Source organism: Gopherus flavomarginatus, chromosome 2, assembly GCF_025201925.1.
Source record: "Gopherus flavomarginatus isolate rGopFla2 chromosome 2, rGopFla2.mat.asm, whole genome shotgun sequence".
NCBI lineage: Eukaryota > Metazoa > Chordata > Testudines > Testudinidae > Gopherus > Gopherus flavomarginatus.
The window spans coordinates 63965340-63979344 of NC_066618.1; the positions used below are offsets into that span (position 1 = coordinate 63965340).

The window sequence follows — 14005 nt, forward strand, 5'->3', positions numbered from 1 at the left end:
TTAGGACCCTGATTCAGCAAAGCACTTAAGTAGGGTTTAAAAATGCAGTTAAGTGCTGACAAGATAACTGCAACATCAAAGAGATAATCAGTGTGGGGATTAAGAAAGGAATGCAATGACTAATGATATTGTTCACTTCCATTCACAATACAATGGCTCCAAAGTACCTCTTCTACTTCCAAAAAGGTTGTCCTATATAAGCTAGACTGCAGTTTAATTCCCCTAAAATAATTACATACTAAAAGGTGTGAGTGTGAGGAAAAACTATTTAAAGTCTAACAAACCCACAACTGCAAAATGGCCAGTTAAAACTTCACTCCTGAAATTCTGCAAGTATTATAATTAGATATTTTGGTTTGACGTTTACCGCTTTTCTGAAATTCAGTGTTTGTTTTACGCAATTGATTCATTTCAAAATGTCTATTATTACAATTTTTTAGAAAATAGAAAGGCATGCTTCCCTATTTTCGCTCACATTTTTCTCCCAGTTACAATGTTTTAATTCAGGAGTCTGCTGTCAATTAGCATTGAAAAGTCTGCAAAACTGAAGTAGTGACAGCTCCTAATTTCTCATGAGCATATTAGGAGACTGAATCAGTTCTTTTCAGCGTTCATGTTCAAAACACCACCACAAGTAGCTTCAGATAGTTGCAGGAGTTAAAACAGAAAGCCAGAATCCCTATCTATAGCTCATAAGATATACAAGACCAGCTAAAGCCCTAGAATAGAGGATGGTAGCAATGATACTTGCTCTTCATTTATGTTAAAGATGGATGTCTATTTTAACAGCTTCCTGGGTTTTGTGTGCTGATGTCAGGGCCTTTTCAGTTCAATGCAGTTTTTTTTTTTAAATGGACAATATGAAAGGAAGAACCAAAGTTTTATTCTTACTATGCAGGGAGGAAGTGTGACTACATATAAATCTAAATTAAAACAAAATGTTATTTGTTTAGTCATTAAAAAGAAAAGCTACATTATACTTCAGGAGACTGGTGTGAATTGCATGTTCATCTTGCCATGAATAATTGCTTACACATATGGGCCATGAATGTGTTTGTGTACACAATGTTTTCAAGGAATTTTTCTTCCAGATCTGAATATATTTGTAATTAACTAAAGTATCAACAATTAGAGTCAGCTAGCTGTATATATGCTGCAGTGGAAATGTGGTGTAAGAGAGAGACCCCACAGCTCTAATTTTCTCAGTAGCTTTACCTTTCCCAATAGTTAACATTCATGCTGCAAACCTGGGAAGCATACAATGAGGAGGGATTGCCAGGTGCAATTGTTTTGCTTTGATATACAAGAAATATTCTTGATTCCTTCAGTACCACAGTGACAGGCACAGTGTAAGAGCCTGAGTAGTACAATATTAACCCACCTTCCTGATCCGGGAGTTTTTCCTGAACGAGGAGTGAAGGATTAGGCCTGTGTACTGAGTCATTGGCAAAAAATGAATTTTTGCCTCAGCTTAGGTCCTAAATCATCCAGGGGGGTCCCAAACTGTAGCACATTTACCCTCAGGGTACACAAAACATCTCTGGGAGGCAGTACGTGGGAGAAATTGGTGGATCTTATTTATTGTATTTTTGCAATAGACTAATCAGACAAAGCTTTAAAAAACTCTATGGGAATTTGTTATATACACTACGGTAGTTTACTTCAAGATGTACCAGTGAGAACACATACACAGAACCCTCACCTCTAATCACCATACAGCATGGGTTCAGTTGCCTAGCAACTGTCAAGTCTGAGCTCATAATTTAGGGTTTTTACCCCCCTCCCAGTTGGACACATTGCACTATATCTGTAAGTAAGAGTGAAATATGGACAGATGGCTAAAGACAGGTTGTCTTAAGAAGAACATACAAAGTATCAGTGATGAGAAGGGTAGGGGTCCACAGGCAGCTGGTAGATCTGGAAGGGGATACGCACTAAGAAAAGTTTAGGAACCTCTGATCTACACTAAAGATTTAAAATGGTCAAAAATATCCCAAAACAGTATTGTCAACCCACAGTGCTCAAAAATAATAAGTCAAACCTCCCCTGCCCCCAATCATGAAATTCTCTTATGAAATCATGGGATTTTAAAACAATGACACATTTGGGGTTTAGTTTGCCTTCTGGAGTCTGAATCTTTAGGAGTTTGTGAGAAAAGCTTGAGAAAACAATCATGAGAGCTAAAAATATTCCTAAGCAGACTCACGATAAAATTGTAAGAGTTGGCAACACTGCTTAGTTGTATAAACAGCCTGTTGCTTGGACTCCATTAACTTACGGTTCTTGAGCCAGCTTTTGATTATTAATGAATTAAACATATTACACAGATTTGGAAAAAGCCAGACAGCATGCAGAAGGTACAATAATGGTCACATCCAATAGCTATGGTGACACTTGTTAATTGTGACACTGAAACACCACCGTCATCCCCTCAAATCTTCCTTGAGAATTTTCTTTGTTAATTTTGTAGGAAAATAATAGTGATGGAAAGATTCTATTTGGAATGTTTGATAACTATTGACGGCAGGGACAACTAGAACATGGAGACGACCTGGCCTGCTGATTGGGGGGCAGGGAGAGAGGGCATTTCAGCAGTGTTACTGAGCATGCTCGTTCTGTGAGCAAGCCCAGTACAAGCCAAGTAACTAATCTGGGGGGGAGGAGGGGTATGTGACCCCCTATGCCCTCCCCCCCAGGCATATCCTCTGATCTAGAAGTAGCAATGAATTCTTGAGCCAGCTTTTGATTATTAATGCAAAAATAAACTAAGATGGAGATGCAACAGGGGATTGGACTGCGCAATTCCCGCAACTCTCTCTCAAAACAATCCAGTGTTATGCCCAATGGACCAGTTTTCCTGTTGAGTCAGAAAGACCAGGTTTCACCTGCCTCAAGCTGAGCCTGTATTATTTCAAATTGTTGACTTTAAACAATTATTGTGTCCTGCATCTTTAAAGGCCAGATTAAAATAGAAGAGAATAATGCTTGAGTAACACTGTGCAAATGAGAGAAAGGCTGATTTGCAAAAAGAGAGTTAAGCTCCTAAGGTAGCAGCTGTGGCTATGAAATCAGTGGAGTTTTAGAGGTACTACCAGGCAAAATTAAATAATACATTTAACTGACATCACAGAACAGTTTTAAAATGCAGTTTTATATCACTTGTTTAATGTTATACATGATACAATAAACTTGCAGTAAACAGATCCACTATTTAAAGAGTTTTCTTTAAGACTGCATCAGAACACAGTAAATTGGAAGTTTTTCAAAGCTGTTGATCTCTCTTAAGTCTTCATCTCCCTTAGCTGCAACTTACACCAGTAATAAATTGGTTAAACATAGCAACAATTTTTGACTCATTTCGTGTTTTAATTTGTACAATCTCAAAACCTCCACTAATAATTTACCTTTTTTTTTTATTTTGAAAATTTAAACCAGTTGAAACCTCTCAGTGTTGTTACCACAGAGAGTCTCGCACAGGGTTTGCATGCAATAGATCTAGAAGAGGTGGATCAGGCTTGGGGTCTAGTTTGGCCAGGAATGTAAATGGTTTTGAGAATACAATTTGTTTTGCTACATGTGCTACTGTATTACTTTGATTTTGAGGGAAGAGGGAACACCCCACCACCTCCACTCAAATGTGTAATATTCTATACATCTATTTTCTGCAGTAGTTTGATAGACATACTTCTGATATGCATGAAAATACTACTTATGTACAAAGAGTACAGAAAAAAGAGATACAACCAATTTAGTGCAAGACACTTAAATATTTATCTGAACACAAGAAGCAGTTAAATGAAGATCAATGAGTCCATACATGTAATAAGGCAGATGATCTTTTTTTTTTTTAATACAAGATCTTAAATACACTGCTTATAATAAGAGGTAGAATGTATCAAAAATTTATTTAAGAAAACATCTGTTAGTCTTAACACAACAAATTTACTAAGTTTTTAAAAAGTATCCCTGTTGTGATTTTTTTTAGATAGATAAAAGAAGTCCAGCTATGGAAGCATTAGATTTCGTTCTCTATGTCGATTTTATTTACTGGAAAAGAGAGAAAGGTCTTCTTTCATCTGGACAGTGCTCAAGCATTAACCAAGACCTTTTTGGGGCTGTACATTTGAAGATTCCTGATGAGAAGATTTGGTGGTGATTCCTGATCTTCTAGTGTTACGAGTAGCAGGGTAAAATTGTCTAAGTAAGGCAGGAGAATCACGAATACAAGCTCACTATTATCCCTTTCAATAGTGACAAGCAAATAAAAACAAGAATTTATTTAATTTCTACAGAAAAAAATAAAAAAGTTTATTCAGACTCCAGCATGAGCAGACTCGCTTTGTTTCAGTAATTAAAAGCTGTCTGAGGCAAGAGAGAGCTGAACTACTCATTCCAATCTTAGTAGCCCACTTAAGTTCACGTAACCATGGCTTCCATTCATGTTTCTTAGCACAGCCAAGAGAGGCTGATATTTTCTCCTTTATAATTCAATAAGGCATACATTAAAACTGAACTTGCATTATTACCCTTTGGAAAAGTAGTGTTAAAGCTTCTTTTTCTCTCCTTCCCAGCCCAGCCACTAACATTCAATAATGTTTATTTTATTAAAAAGTTTATAAAAAACAGTTTTTTATACATTTCAGACAATCATGGTAACAATCAAATAGTAAAGAAATCAAATGAGGAAAATATATGTGTCAAATTCTAAATGAAGCACTATTATAGAAGGTACGCAAGGTGTGAAGCAGTACACACACACACAAATCAGAAATACAGCTGAGCCTCTTCTAAGGTCCTCTTTCACCAGAGAACAGGATTGTCCATTTTGGAAAAACCAGGGTCTTTTCTAAGATCCATGTATGTTCCATTGCTCACCCAGGAGTCATCTGTGGATTTCCTGTCAAAAGATTAAAGCAATTTCCTGAATGTATAGTTGAAGCCGACTTTGTAGTTTTGCTGCCCTTTGCTTTCTTGGTCCTGCCACCCCATGTTAGGTCTTAAGTTACCTGATTTTCAGAGGGGGTAAGCACCCATTGTTGGCTGGAATGGTGAGTGCTCAGCACTTTTTAAAATCAGGCTCTAGGCTTCCTCCTTGCCTCCAGGTGCACAGCCAACTTCCTGGAAACCCTTGTGAGGATGGTCTTCCTAAATGATCCAGGATATTACTTTTGTCCCCATTCTGACTGTCTGAATCTGGAGGAGTCTTTAACTTCACTCCAAGAATGGCTTATAGCACTAGTTTTTACTGTGGTAGTTCTTAAAGGCCTCAGTCAATGGTCAAGGCCCATGGAGTTAGGCATATAGACAGGTCCTGCCCTGAGAAGATCACAGTCTAACTTTGGTTATAAATGTTCTACATTAGATTAAACAGCCATTTATTCTAAAATTATTTTAAATAAAGCCAGGTTTCCTTATTTTAGGAGAGAGAGAAAATCCAAGTAATCAAAGGTAAATCTATATCTGATCTAGGATTCGGGTAACAGCCTTGCTAGAGATTTTAGCCTACTGATTTAAACCAAAGCACATGTCCCTCATACTCTTAGAGTGGCTCTACCTTCACGCTGACCTGCTCTGGCTCTCTGTTAGAGCTCACTGCCCTCATAATTACACTTCTACCAATATACATTTTACATGATATGATCCACCTTACTCAATATTTAACCAAAATTTGTTTCTCCAAGTCAAGGGGCGTTCCTGCCTGCAATCTGCCTTTGTGGAATATTGAATAGATCAACAATGTCTTCATATTAAAGGATCTGGGGCAATGCACAATTAAACAGTACTTGGGTATCTTATCTGCTATACTGACTTGTTAACCTGCTGGAGGCAAAGTTTGCTTCCCTTTAGTCAAAATCAAAGTTACCATCTGATGGCATGGCTACACTTGCAGATGTAGAGCGCTGGGAGTTAAACCAGCCCTTGGAGCCAGCAGCAGGGAAAGCTCTGCTGTGTGTTCACACTGTGCAGCATATCCACATTAGCAGCTCTTGCAATGCCGCAATGAGCAGTGCATTGTGATAGCTATCCCAGTGTGCAAGTGGCTGCAGCGTGCTTTGGAAAGGGTTTGCAAAGCCTGGGGGGAAGTGTGTGTCAGCATGCTATCTTTTAAGTTCAGACAGTGGCAGGGGGAAACCTAACATCAGCCCCCTCCCTCCACACTTACCTGCTTCTGCAGCAGGAGCATTCCACACTTATGGTTTGCTTTGTTTCCCGGAGCAGATAAGCATATGGGCTGTCAGAAACAGAGCTTTGAAAGGGGATATCCACATGCCTGCAGCCGAGTTCAAAACAATGACCAGAGTGGCCACTTGACTTCAGGGGATTGTGGGACGTTTCCGGAGGCCAATCATAGTGCAGTAATGCAACATGTCATTCACACTGACACCCCGGCACTCCAGCCAGGGTACAGAAAGCTCTGTGCTGCCTGTGGAGGTGGATTACCAGGGGCACTCCAGCCACAGGGTCCGGGTGCTCTAAGTGCCTTGCCAGTGTAGACACCTCAGGAGTTAGAGCGAATTAAATCAGCCCCGGGCTCCCTATCTTGCAAATGTAGCCAAGGCCTTAGTTTAGTAGTTATAATTGATATTGGATGATCAGTGGTTAACTCATCCCAAATCCTCATACACACAAGGAATTTTTTTTAGTCACCTCTTTATATGTACATTGTAAATGTTCCTACGTCTCTCTCTCAAATTCCCCCTCTGAAAGTAAGACACCTAACCCCACTGCAAAGAATTAATTCCTCATGAATCCCCAGGCCTTTTGCCTAAATATATACCAGTTCTACTCTGAATCTGGCCTCAACCTTCTTACTAGACCTTGAACCAAGGACACGGCAAGTAAGCGCAACGTTCTCTCCAACATTCACTTTTAAACTTGTAGTCACCAAAGCCTGCGTTAGCCATTTTATGTTATGAACGCAAAGTTTCTCTCTCCCCCCTTATATAGACAAAACACAAAATGATGTAAGTGACTTCACTGCCTGCGTAAAGTGTCAGATTGCTAACCCAAGAAAAACTTGCTGCACATGGAACTCCTGTGAACTTCATTGGGAGGGCTATGCACAGAGGGCTTACACAGAGCAGGTGTCAAGTTTAATCCTTCCACTTCAACTGTGCACCTTAACTCTTACTCAGAGAGATGAAAAGGCAAATTCATTCCCTAGGCAAATTCAATCTACAGCTTCGGTATGGAGGCTGCCAACTGAGATTGTATTTGTAATCCCAGAAAACAAAACAAAAAAAGGTTTAGAGATGTCATGGAGAAGGGCATATTTGTTCCTTGGCTACTAATCTAACTTTGAAGCAAGTTTATATGGCCAGGTTCCAAAAAAACATGACTGTAAAAGTTGACTCATGGAAATAAATACTCACCCCCTGCCCCATGGTGGAACAAAGCCAGTGCTGTGACACAAAAACTTCACTAAATTACAGTATCTGAAATTTGTTACATAATACCTGAAAAATCTAGGTTGATGCTCCAGGTTGTTTTCTTCTAGAACCTTTCGCCGTTCTCTCTGCAACTGTTCAATCCTCTGCTTTTGCATTTCAGCTCCTTCAATATTCCCTTCCTCTAAAAACCTATAGTACACAATGATATAAGAGCCAATTGGTGCTTCTACTTTGTTTTTGCGATGCCCTCCCATTGACTCAAAGTTTCAGAATCTGAACTCTAAAATCATGCAGTTTGTAGTTCAGCTTTTGGGAACAATTAAATCAGCAGAGCAAGATTTTTCATTCACACAAAAGGAAAGTGATGCAGCAAACTGGGAGGGGTTGCAAACGCTTTGGAGGACAGGATTAGAATTTAGATTACATTCAATAAAAGACAAGTGCAAAGGACCATAGACAGGGAGGAAAAATCCAATGCACAAATAAAAAAATGAAATAAATGGGTAGGCAGCAGTATTGCAGAAGAAGATCCGGGTGTTATAGTTGATCACAAATTGAATATGGATTTCCACCACATCTTCAACAATCACCACCCGTCCATCAAACACTCTCTAGAACATTCCCACACCAGCGTCATCTTCAACAACAGAACCCTACAAACAACTATATACAAGAAACCCACTGATCACCACACTTACCTCCACAGATCGTACTATATCAAGAAATTGGTTTCTACAGCCAGATACCACAGAATATGCTCCAGAAAGAAAGTCCAGGATACACACCTAAACATACTTAAAACTGCTTTCCCCAAACAAGGACACTCTGCCAGAGAGGTAAATCGCATCATGGAATGGGCCACCCAAATACCCTAGGAACACCTGTTTCAATACAGAAAAAAACCCTCACTAACAGCACAGCCCTAGTTGTCACCCAGCACATAGGGGTTCCAGTGTGGGTGGTGTCACACAATTACAATCCATATTTGATGGGGACCACATACTGAGGAAACCTTTCCTGAATCCTCTCTTCTGTTCTTCAAACCACCACCTAATCTTACTAAGCTCAGCATCAGAAGCAAGCTCCTCACAGGCCAGGACACATTAACTCAGAGTGGCACCAGATCCTGCCAGAACAATAGACAAAACCTGCAGACATATCTCCACTGCTATGATAATTAAGGCTACAAGTCTTTCATAGAGTTCGGGGAAGTCACAGATTCAGTGACTTTCTGGGACCTCCATGACTTCCGCAGCTGCAGTGGCTGGTGCAGATGACCCTAGAGCCGCCTGAGCACCTGGAACAGCTCGCTGTACCATCTGCTGCTCGGCGGCCCCAGGCAACTGGTCCCAGGTGCTGTCCTGGAGGAGCAGCAGCAGGGCCACGGGCCACCCCGCAAGCCTATAGAAGTGCCAGTGGGTTCACGGGCCATCCCCCAGCATCCACTGGAGAAACACCCCCACCTCATAGCACCCAAAATTTAGTTAGGAGTATTTTTAGTAAAAGTCATGGACAGGTCACTAGCCATGACTTTTTGGTTATTGTCCGTGACTTTTACTAAAAATATCCATGACTAAATCATAGCCTTAATGATGATCAATACCCCCTCCCCAACACTCTGTTCAATAACCATGGGTTCTACACATGCTTATCATAACATGTGGTGTACCTCATCCAGTGCATCAAATGCCCCAACAACTATATGGGTGAAACCAGACAATCACTACACTCTTTGATGAACTCACACAGAAACATGATAAAAAGACAAAACACCGTATCACCTGAGGATGAACACTTTTCACAAAGCGATCACTTCGTATCTGATCTGACAGATCCTCAAAGAAATCCTAGAGAACACCTTCAAAAGACAAGCCTGAGAGCTTAAATTCCTAACCAGGGCCGGCTCTAGCCATTTAGCAGCCCCACGCACGGCGGCACACCGCAGGGGGCGCTCTGCCGCTTGCTGGTCCCGTGGCTCAGGTAGGCCTCCCGCAGGCATGCCTGCAGACGGTCCGCTGGTCCTGCGGCTCCGGTGGAGTATCCGCAGGAGTGCCTGCGGGAGGTCCACCGGAGCCGCGGGACCAGTGGACCTTCCGAAGGGACGCCTGCGGCCCTTTTGGCAACCGGCAGAGCGCCCCCCGCGGAATGCTGCCCCAAGCACGCGCTTGGCGCGCTGTGGCCTGGAGCCGGCCCTGTTCCTAACTCCACTAGACTCTAAAAATCATGGACTCAGATACTGGCTCCTTACAACACATGTATAACACCCCTGACTGCAAACCCTTAATTGCCTACTTCATTTTAAGTGGTTTCCCATAGCATGTGTGAATCCCATATGCTTAATCCGTCTCAATTTCTTATATTTAGCTCAGGCACTCTGGTCATCTTTCCCAGACCTGAAGGAAAACTGAGAAGCTGAAAAGTTTTGTCCCTTTCACCAATAGAAGTTGGTCCAATAAAAGATTACCTCACCTATCTTGTCTCTCTCAAATTGAATATGAGTGAACAATGTGATCGTGTTGTGAAAAGGAAAATGTCATTCTGAATTTATTACCAGGAGCATCATATCTAAGATGCAGGAGGTAATTCCTGCCCCTCTACACTCATCAATGGTGAGGCCTCTGCTGAGGTACTATCTCCAGTTTTAGCACCATACTTTAAGGAGGATGTGAATAAACTGGTGAGAGTCCAGAGGAGAGTAACAAAAATGGTAAAAGGTTTAGAAATCAGTGTCTGAGGAAAGGTTGAAAAAATTGGGCATGTTTAGTCTAGAGAAGAGAAGACTGAAGGGGAACATGATAATTCATGTATGTAAAAGGTTGTTCTAAAGCAGATAGTGATCAACTGTTCTCCATGGCCACAGAGTCACAGTAGTAATCAGCTTAGTTTGCAGCAAGGGCAATTTAAGTTAGGTATTAGGAAAAATGTTCCATCCATAAGGGTAGTTAAGCTCTGGAATAGGTTACCTAAGCAGGTTGTGGGATCCCCATCACTAGAGGATTTTAAGAACGGGTTAGGAAAACACCAGTGAAAAGGTAGTGTAGGTATACTTAATCCTGCCTGAGCTCTGGAGGACGGACTAGACCAGTAGTTCTCAACCTTTCCAAACTACTGTACCCCTTTCAGGAGTCTGATTTGTCTTGCGTACCCCTAAGTTTCACCTCACTTAAAAACTACTTGCTTACAAAATCAGACATAAAAATACAGAAGTGTCACAGCAGACTGGAAGATTTCTGCATACCCCCAGCAGTATGCGTACTCCTGGTTGAGAACCACTGGATTAGATGACCTCCTGCAGTCCCTTCCAGTCTTACATTTCCATGATTCTATGAAAACAAATTCCGTAAGGCCATGTCTGCACTAGGTTCTCTCCCCCCGGCTCTTAAAATTACCCATTTTTGCAGTTCTGCTGGAAACTCAGACAAGGCACTGATGGCTGTCAACATTTTTAACACCATAGCCAAGATTTTTCAAAAGATTTTAGGGCAAAGTCTCAATTTTGGAGTACAAATAGCAACATTTTAAAGGTGCCTAACTTTCAGAGAATGCCAAGCACTCATCCACTGAAAAACAAGACCTTTTCAAAGGTGCCCAAAGTCAGGACCCTCAAATGAAGTCATCCCCCCCCCCCCCGAAAAAAATCACATTGGAAAATCTTGGTCCATAACAACTAGACCCGCTCAAAGCCAGGGGTTAAAATGCTTAAATCTGATCTACGTTAGTGCTTCCACCACTGCTAGTAGTAAGTGGAGCAGCACTGGTGCAAGCAAAGGTGGGAAACAGAAGAGTCTATTCTAACGAGTCCAAGTGTGGAATAAAAAGCGACTCCATAAGGAGTAAAGAATATTGTATGAAAAAATGTATATGCAAAACATGTTACCTTTGGTCTGGCCTAAATCGTGTGTCAGTAGGTGGTAGGAATGGCCTACTCTGTGGGTCCAGTTCATTTAACTCTAATGCAAACTGTGTAAATCCATAACACTGCTCATAATCTTTAGGCATGGGATCTAAAAAGAAGCATGTATAAAGAATGCAAATTAGGCGCTTTTTTTTTTTTTTTTTAAAGAAGTCCTGCTATTTTAACATGTTAAGGCTTTAAAGCTCACACCACTCCAAATAGCTTCCTGGAATCTCAGTCAAAATAAAAAAAAAATGAATAAATTACATATTGCAGAAGGGCATGACTTTATAGCTTGATACCATTTTGGAGAGAGATGGGTGTAAACCATCAAACTTTGTGGGAGTTCATATTTGAATCCGATTGCAGAACTGAACTTTTTTGGGCTCATCTTTAAATTTTTAAGTACAGGCATCCATTAAACATCTTCAAAAACTTAAAAATATTCCTTTTATTTTTCAGAAATAAACCCCTCACACCTTACACTTGCCCAAATGTGGAATCGAGACCCAAAACCTGGAGAACACAGTGCAGAAAGTGAAAAAAATAAAATCCATGATTAGTTTCTTTACCAAAAGCAATATCTGAGAACTCTAATTACACAATTTAGCTTTTCAGATTTAAGTTTTACACATTAGAAGCAGAACAGCCAATTTGTGCACAATAATAATAAACCTGGGCCTAACATGTAGCATGAGATGAAGTATGAACATAGGGGTAAATTCATTCTCAAGCAAATTTAAATTCTGCACAAGAAAGTGTTGATTATACTGGTTACTAACTTGCTCGCCATATGCAGGTTGGTGAAGACTGGGTCCCACAGTATATACTCTCGTGCCATTTCCCAAAAAGCCGATGCACTACTTTCCCATCTCTGTCCATGACACTGCCTTCAATCTCATGCATATTAGGATTCCAATATTTTGCCTATAGTTAAAATGAACAGAAACAATATTGCTGCAAAGATAGTAGGATGAGCTATTTTGCCATTTAGATGTGTTATTGTGTAGGACTCACGTAAGGATGCTTTTTCTTAAAGAATAGCTATATGTAAGATCTGGGAGACACATCCATTCATTTTCATCTACACTACACAGTGTTACTGACATCAAGCAACCCCCAGTAATTTTAACTAGTTGACTTGCAAAACTCCTTTAAATGTTTATAAAAATCTCTGAAAGTTCCATTTTTTTTTTAAAAGGAAAAGTTAAGGTAAAGCAGGGATTGGACTTTGATTTTACAAAACCCAAGGCAGAACCAGAGATGGGTCAGATCCATGGCCTATTTTTCTAAACTCCTTCACTTCTACAAATTTGAGAGAGGGGTTGATGCTCAGGTAAATTGTCCCACTTTTAGCCAGTTTACAATGTAGAATACTAAGATTTCCAGTACAGCTCAAACTTTAAAATCTCAGCTCCAAACACTGTATATAGTGTCTCTGTAATTTTTCAATTAAAAATAAGCATTTGAAAATCATTTGAGTGCTACCTAGAAAGTGACATAGACAGTACTCCTTGGAACAAATCAACAAAAAAAATGAAATTTCAAAGGATGTTTTACAGTAGTTTATTTTCCCCTGCTGCAGATGCATGCAACTGCACTTACCATGTGGATAAAAGGGATGAAACAAACACTTGCTCCAAGAAACTTAGATAAGGAGAACCAGGATTTAGGTAAGTATCCCAATAGGATATGCAAAAGTCTCTCTCAGGTAGCAACCAGCCTAGTCACTAGATGCCTTACTGGGTTTCTAGTTGCTATGGGCTTCCAAGAAGTCATTTTAATCCACTGTTAATATAATTTTAAATTGGATGGTCAGGAGTACTTCATGTCTCCTCCTGAAGCACAAGCCTTACACAACAGCCCAGCTAAGCTAGTACACAGTGTACACAAAAGGCAGGCGCAGAGTACAGACTGCTCCCCTTGGACTGCGAGTGCCAGTTCTACAGCTGCTGGTAAAAAATAACTTGAGAGCAAACAGAACAGACTGCCCCACAGGGCTTTAGTGAGAGGTATGTGGGGAGTCCCCACTAGTGGATACCTAGTGCCTGTCTTTAGTCAGAGGCAGCTGGAAAGTACCCACTCTTCCCTTATCCTTGTAGTTTCTTTCCATATCTTAGGAGTCTCCTCATACCAAGCAGCAACTTTTACTTTCTGCCTGGCCCTCCCTAATGAAATGCAATTCTTTTAGCGTTCTATTCTCCTCTCGATGGACAAAAATCTCCAACACACCAGTGTCAATTACAATTAGATCCAAGTGACAATGTAATCCATAAGCAGTTCAAGGAACAAGAGTACCCTGCTGGACATGACTCTACTATATAGCATCCTCCTTACAGCAGCGCTCATTAGAAAAAGTATGATCAACAACGCTGCGGTGAGTGAAAGTCACACCTTTAAGAAAGTCAGTTTGCAGAGACAAGTGTCGTCATTCAGGTTTTTGATGATGATCTCTCCGTAGTGTTCAATCCATTTTTGCCCACTTAAGATGTTATGGATACAAGAAGTCACCTTATTCCACTGAAAATGGTCTCTGAAACTTGAAGCAAGATAGAGAGGTGAATGATGCCATCCCTAAAATAACCAATGAACTCATAAGAATGACTAATGGAGGAATTCTCTTATTAAAAAAAAAAAAAGTAAAATTAGTCTTTCCAAATGCATCAGTCTTCTTTCCCTTTCCCCTCTTTCTCCCCAGCAAGCACAATGACAACAAGAA

The 14005-nt window shown here is 40.5% G+C and overlaps 1 protein-coding gene across 6 annotated transcripts in view; it reads right to left on the minus strand.

Annotated features, from left to right (window-relative positions):
* Positions 1-3130: 3130 nt before the first annotated feature.
* OSBPL3 (oxysterol binding protein like 3) overlaps positions 3131-14005 on the minus strand; it is a 135603-nt gene continuing 124728 nt past the window's right edge. For all 6 annotated transcript variants that reach the window (XM_050938600.1, XM_050938604.1, XM_050938599.1 and 3 more), the window contains 5 exons: positions 13681-13825; positions 12069-12213; positions 11269-11395; positions 7458-7580; positions 3131-4897 (listed from right to left, as the gene is read on the minus strand). In XM_050938600.1, the coding sequence (XP_050794557.1) occupies positions 4801-4897; positions 7458-7580; positions 11269-11395; positions 12069-12213; positions 13681-13825 (637 nt within the window). In that variant the 3' untranslated portion in view covers positions 3131-4800. The remainder of the gene's footprint in view (positions 4898-7457; positions 7581-11268; positions 11396-12068; positions 12214-13680; positions 13826-14005) is intronic.